General features: G+C 37.6%; 1 protein-coding gene across 1 annotated transcript; it reads left to right on the forward strand.

The window, feature by feature from the left end:
* Positions 1-32: 32 nt before the first annotated feature.
* Positions 33-6,237, forward strand: LOC110050404 (uncharacterized). Its single transcript, XM_089284759.1, has 6 exons — positions 33-328; positions 1,219-1,311; positions 2,298-2,332; positions 3,439-3,480; positions 3,836-3,910; positions 4,818-6,237. Exons 1-6 carry the CDS (start codon positions 200-202, stop codon positions 5,710-5,712), a joined length of 1,269 nt encoding a protein of 422 aa, XP_089140885.1. The 5' UTR covers positions 33-199; the 3' UTR covers positions 5,713-6,237.
* Positions 6,238-6,755: the final 518 nt, after the last annotated feature.

The following is a 6,755-nucleotide window of genomic DNA, read 5'->3' on the forward strand; positions in this document are numbered from 1 at the left end:
GAACAAAAATGCCCGGATGAAGGGATATTTTGTGAGTCTTATAAACCGTAGAAGTTGTTCTTATGCGCCCGCAAGATACACATGCTTTCTTCTCTTGGAAAATCGAAAGGATTGGAAATTACGGTTATAGTTTTTATAGATTTTTCGTCAGTTTGCGGCTCAAAAAGACATATCAGAAATAAGAGAGAGCAGCCAGTAGATGGAGCACTACACAAAAGCTAGTAGTCACGCTGCTGAGAGGGAAGAGAAGAAGGAAGTGTATGATATTCATGTCAAGAGTGGAAGCAAGATAAAAAACATCATATCTCAAGCCTACAGACTGCTGAAGGTACGGAATAGAAACTTTGTAAGATGATTTCACTGACTCTCTTCAGTACTGAAGAACTTCATTGAACGAAAAATTCGGGCCATCATAATTTAACCATTGATATAAGCATAGAAATGGCATTGCCTTCAATTACACACTCGCTACCCCTACGTAGACTGAGAGCTGTCTCTTTTCCTAGTATGCAATGCCATTACTAATAATATGCAATGCAAAACCATACTCAATGTTATATATCTGGTCAGACCACCAGGAACTGCTTTGGTTTGCATGGACATTAAGATGGATTCCGCTCAAAGTTTGAGCAATAAGTGCAAAAATTAGTTACTAAATATCTACTCATTGAATACTATTTAAAACAACTCACTTGAGTTAATTTCTCTAAGTGACCCCACCATTAAATTCCCAAGCATTCTCGAGAAAGTTAATGTCAAACCTCATAAGAATGCTTTAAGCGTGTGTTTTTAACTGATGTGATACGTCTTTCTTGATCGAAATATGGATAACTTCAGCTTCAAGTTTCCCTCGCGGGTCAGCTTGAGAGCTTAAGTCTCAATAAGTCCTTCTAACTGTTTTCAAAATATTACTATGCCATGAGGTTTTTTGGTAACTTAACTTTGCCACTATTGCTTGAATGTTCTGTGGAAATCATCTTAATTTTGATAAGTATTCCAAATCCCAATTCTCACTAAACTACATATCTTATCAAAGGAATGATAACAATGATAAGATCATTTTCTTGTAAGAGTTAAACCTAGTTGCTGACTAAAGTGTGGCACAAACCATCTGCTGTTTCAGATCACAATAGTCACCTTCACTCAGTCACCTCAGAGAAAGACCTGAGTAAAATTAGAACTGATTTGCTTAGTTGTCTTTCCTTTGTTTTCTCACAGAACAAAGAGGAAGAGAAAATAGTATTAACTGGCTCTGGACCTACTGTGACCAAGACCATCACATGTGCTGAGATTATCAAAAGAAAATCTAAAGTAAGTCACGGGACAGAAATGTAGGGAAGCCAGGAGTGTTCAGCTATCAATTGTATTGAACAAATCATCCTCATGCAAACTGGCTAGGATACTAACACAACCACAAGTCAGCTGAAAATTATTAACACAAATCCATGCAATTAAGGGCCCATTAACCGATTCATGCACACACTCGTGCACGTTGCTAAGGAGGTAAAATTTCACTTCCGGTCACTTACGTCAGCCTGAGCACAGAAAATAAAAACAACTCAGAAACTTGCAAATTCACTTACATTTCAGATGTTTTTCTTTGTGTTTCGCAAAATGCAAAGTAAAAAAGTACAAGCAAAGACAAAACAAGAGAAAGAGAGAAAAACAAGAGCAATAGAAACAGAAAAACTAACTCCATGTGGCTTTCTTTGATCTTACCAAAGTGCGCTGGTAGTGTAACTTGCGCACGCGCTGATAGGGTAACTTCCAATATATATCGGGCTCACTTCCGGTTTCTTTAAATGCTAAAGGAAACATGGTTTGTCATTAAATCCAGCCTTTTTCGATGAATCTCGATTAAAGCCAACGTTGGCAATATAGCTATGCATTTCTTTTTCGAAATCATGCTTTTTTCAGAAAATTACGAATTTTTCAATATTTTGAAATGTTCTCAAAATCTGACCTTTCAGAAATGAAACAAAATCAATGCATAGCATAATGAGGATTTAAATTAGAATATTAAATCAATGAAAAAACTCTCACGAAAGTAATTTGTCTGGGAGCCTTTGCATTTTTTCTGTATTAGTCACATGACTGTGGGCGTGGCCTGATGATGTCATCACTAGTGTTACTGATCATGAAAAAGCTAAAACACCTTAAATAACTCTAAACTAACTAAAAATGATGAGGTTATATGAGATTAAATTTTCCCTAGCAACGGCTCGAAAAGATTGATTAATGGGCCCTTAAGATGTACTTGCAAGGTTGACTCTTAGTTTTGTTATCTCTTGGTTTAGGGTCTGCATCAACTGAACAAGTTGTTCTATACAAAGTAAGTCTAGTATACACAATGGGTAATAAATATATTTTTTTGTGTGCAAATAATAAGTGCCGGTAATTGAGAAACGGTTGGGCCATGAATGTAAGGTTTGACTGGCAGGTTAAAAGTAGCAGCTTTTCATTACTATTTATTTGAAAATATCCTTTATCAGCCAGCTCTTATGGAGTAAATTCAATAGGTCACTTTTGACATATTAAAATTCAGCTTGATAGTGAGGCCTAAAGGACACAAACAAAAGAAATGAATAAACATGGTCATTCAATTCTCTTTGTTTGTGTCCTCTAGGCCTCACTGCCAAGCTGAATTTTAATATATCGAAAACAGTCTATTGTTACAAATGGAAATATTTTGAATGACCTTTGCACTCTTTCAATGTCCTGTAAATTGTTTTTCCTAACAACTGGATATTTCCTTATGGTTAGTCTGCCCGACTCCAGAATTGAGCAATCTGATTACAAATGCTGGGTGGAATCATTGTTGTGATCTTGATTGAGACAAGTTACTTTCCACTCCAAGAACAGTAATTGTTATTGTTACTTAGTCTAGCAAATAGCATTTTTAGGCAACTTAACAGAATTCTTGGGGGTCACCTTCAGTGAACTAGGATAAGAAGCAATATTCCTAGTAGTTTACTTGAGTTTAGCACTGGCACTGATCAGGGACTTACCTCCTCCACTCTGTTAGGTAAAGGTAAAGTCTGGATATGAGCCAAGTGGCTCATCAGGCTGGAGCTTATCCCGGTTTCTGTAGCTTGAAGTGCCTGGGAGTATTTCTACTCCCCCCTGGATGTGATGCTATCACATGGTTACCCCCCAGCATTACATTGTAAATTTGCCGGTACCCATTTCTACACCTTTGTGGAGAGAGGCAATATGAGAGTTAAGTGTCTTGCCTAAGAATACAACACAATGTCCCCGGACAGCTCGCTCCAGAGTCGAGTGCACCAACCATGAGGCCACCGCGCCTCCCACTCTGTTAGACTAGAACATAAACTGAAAGATAAACTTTAACTTAAAAAGATAAAAATATCAAACTTTTTTGAGAGTGATTTCTGATCGATACATGCCTGTAACTGATTGTCATTTTTCTATGTTTAGTATTCAAGATACATGGGAACCAAAAGAAGAATCATTAGACAAGTATGTATCTGCTACAAATACAATAATTGATTGGTACAGACCAATTTTCAATTGAGTGTCATAAACCGTTAACCCAAAACCAAAGTAATCAATCTAACCAGTCACAAAAAAACACAGACAATTCAGTGAACCAATCAAAACTCAAAGTAAATACATGTAGATTGGAATTGCCCAAAAAATGTGCATGAGTGAGTCACAATTGGTGATGATTTTACTTGTAACTGGATGAAAATGGGCTCAAGTATTTTTAAACCAATCATGCAGCATAGTAATGGAAGTCCAATTACTTTCCGGCACTGAAGTGGAAAACCACTCTATTATGAATCAAATACTGAGTTACATTTTGCTTTGACAGGCTTCAAGTAATAAGGAGGGTTCCATCAATAACTATCACTCTGTCCAAGCTGCCATTAGATGCAAGATTACCAGGGTAAGCCCATTGAGAATCCATTATGGTTTTTAGTAAAACACAACTGACAGTTTTCCATGAGATCTCTAAAGTAAACGCCGAAAAGAGAGTTGAAAATACATTGCGCAGTGGAGTATTTTTCATGAACTGCAAGATGTTTGGAAATGTGGGGAAACGCTTTCTGGAGTGTTTGATATATCGTCTCAATCGAAACTAAAACTAAGGAGAAAATAGAAAAATAAAATTGAAAAAACCTACACTGTATTAATATCCAAGCACTATCACTGTCATGATTTCCGTTTGTTTAAACTTGATGAATTTTAATGAGTTTGATAATAAAAGCTTAACTTTTCTTGGTGGAAAGTTGAATTTACTGTCCCTCACATAAAGTGATATTTGACTTGTCTGATTGCTTCAGTAGGAACTTTCTTTGTTTTGTATCTCAAATTAAAACCAACTTAAATTTCCTTGGGTGTTGCATACTTTCTTTACATGATGTTCTGAGCTTGGAAAATTCCTCATTTAAGATAATCTGTTAAACAGGCAGATTAGCAGGTTAGCGCGATACACAAGTGCAGGCACAAAGCGCAAGAACAAGTGTTCTCACGCGTGTGTATCTTGCTTTGCTGCTCGTGTATTGCGCTTTCCTGCTAATCTGCCTGATCTGCAGGGGAATTTTAATATGGCGTAAGACTGAAGAGGTTTGGAAAGTGAAATGTAGTTTGCATTGCTATAAACTTTTCTGTGGCTAAAGAGAGTGTATCAAAAGAGAATCAAAAGATTCTCAGTCTTTCTAACTACAGTTTTCCTAAAGTATTGCTCTCAAAGGTATTGCTTTGTTGATAATATTTATTAACTAAGGGGATTTTTTTTTTCTGATTCAGTTTAACAATTTTTCATAACCATTTCAATTTCTTGTATTTGTCAGGTACCAGGCTCCTGGTAAATCTAAAAGTCCTGTCCAGTTTGGGGATGAAGACTGGGAACTAGCTTGGGATGAAAGTCGAGATGATTCTACTAAAACCACTCAAAAAACACACTCAGATCAAAAAGCAAAAGCAAAAAGAAAATCAAAAAGATTTGTAGATAAAGGCACTACAGAAATCAAAACGGGAAATCAAGAAACCTCAAATAAAGCTGCCAATGCCCATTCAGACAAGGATGTAGATCAGGGGCATTTACAAGATAACATTTGTGAGGACCTGGAGGGACACTCTGAGAGTGAGAACTTGGGGACTGAACACAGGCAAGCAGGGCCTTTGCAGGGTGGTGACTTACAAAGTAAACAGTTGCAGAGGTTGGGCATCACTGTCCTGGAGAATAAACAAAGCTGCGAGGGAGGGCTAGGAGGTGGAGTCTTTGAGGGTAAACAAAGGCAAGAGGTGCATCAAAAGGGCAGTGTCCAGGAGAATCAAAACAATGGATGCCAGGAAGGTGCTGGTGCTACATTAGGCAGGGAACAGAGTTGTAAGAGAAATCAAAAGGTTGATGCATCGCAGAGTATCCAAATGGGTCATGTACAGGGTGGTGCTAGGGATGGTGAGGAGCATTTAGACCTTGGTGAACTGAAGATTCGACAGACCCAAAAGCATCTGAAAGGTGGCATCTTGGAGAGTCAGAAGACTGATGATAGATATCTAACACATGATATGTTGGGAAGTAATGAGAACCATTGGGGATGTCTAGGTGAGGTAGTGGAAAGTGAACAGGGGTATTCAAATGGATCACCGTGGACTGAGGGTGCACAAAAAAGACCTAGCAATAATGGCAGGCTTAAATCTAAACCATCTCCTACCAAGAAGCAGAAGGCTGAAGAGTTCTAGGTTTGTTATTTAAAGAGAGGGTCGTACAGGGCTATTCTCGTGATTTGTGATTAGATGATTTTATTTTCCGTGAAATGTGAATTTAGGAAATTATTCTTCGTGATCCGTGACCTGAAGCTTTTCTGTGGCCCGTGAAGAACTTGATTCATTAACAGATATTCGTGATTTCACCACTCTATGCCACGTTATTTTGAGATGCAAGTCCTCCGAATGGTTAAAGTCGTCTATCGAGTGACTTAGGTATGCGATTTGCAATATGGAACCTTGACTTAGCTTTTCACAATTTTGTTTTCTTCAAACACTCTTTCTAGTGTAAGAGCAGATTATTAAAAAAAGTATCTTACTTGCTTATTTTCGTGATTCAGGAAAACAAAATTTTTATATCCGTGATCCTCAATTTTTTCCGTTCATGAACCATGCCAGAGACCCCCCCTTTACGACCCTCTAAAGAGCAAAGGACAACTTACATGTAAGGCACATTCAGATTAAGAAAGCAAATAAAATTATTTTTGTGACAGACCATAACTTCTGTGGGCTTCTACAGTGTATTACCTATCAAGAAAATGTGCTATGATTTATTGCTTAAATAAATGACTCAGTTTGGTTGGAAGAATAGCAGAACAGAAAGCAAATTTTTAGTTGCACATGAGCAAACTTACCAGCCTTCTAAGTGTTCATTAAACACTCTGTTTGTGAGCGGTAAATGGAAACGGTACTCAACCAAAACACTTCAAAATCGATAAAACGTTAAACTCTAAACAGCACAAAACTCTCTAAAAGGCACAACAACTGCTCACTGGAAACTGACTCTGCCAATAAACGTCCACGCAACTTAAATTCATACGCACAACTAACGTACGCGTAACTTAAATTCAAAATGTTTCCGTGCGCGAACGCTATTCGCGTGTCATGCCACTTCGGAACTGTCTTCTTAACACACTTCCATCTAAATCTCTGGGTTAATTTTGTGTATTGTTTTGTTTTCCATACCTCATTTTATTCTTATGTAGTTTCACACATTCATTTAACATTACCAATCTCGC

This window comes from Orbicella faveolata, unplaced genomic scaffold (genome assembly GCF_042242905.1).
Source record: "Orbicella faveolata isolate gen_17 unplaced genomic scaffold, um_ofav_v1 contig_13, whole genome shotgun sequence".
Classification (NCBI taxonomy): Eukaryota; Metazoa; Cnidaria; class Anthozoa; order Scleractinia; family Merulinidae; genus Orbicella; species Orbicella faveolata.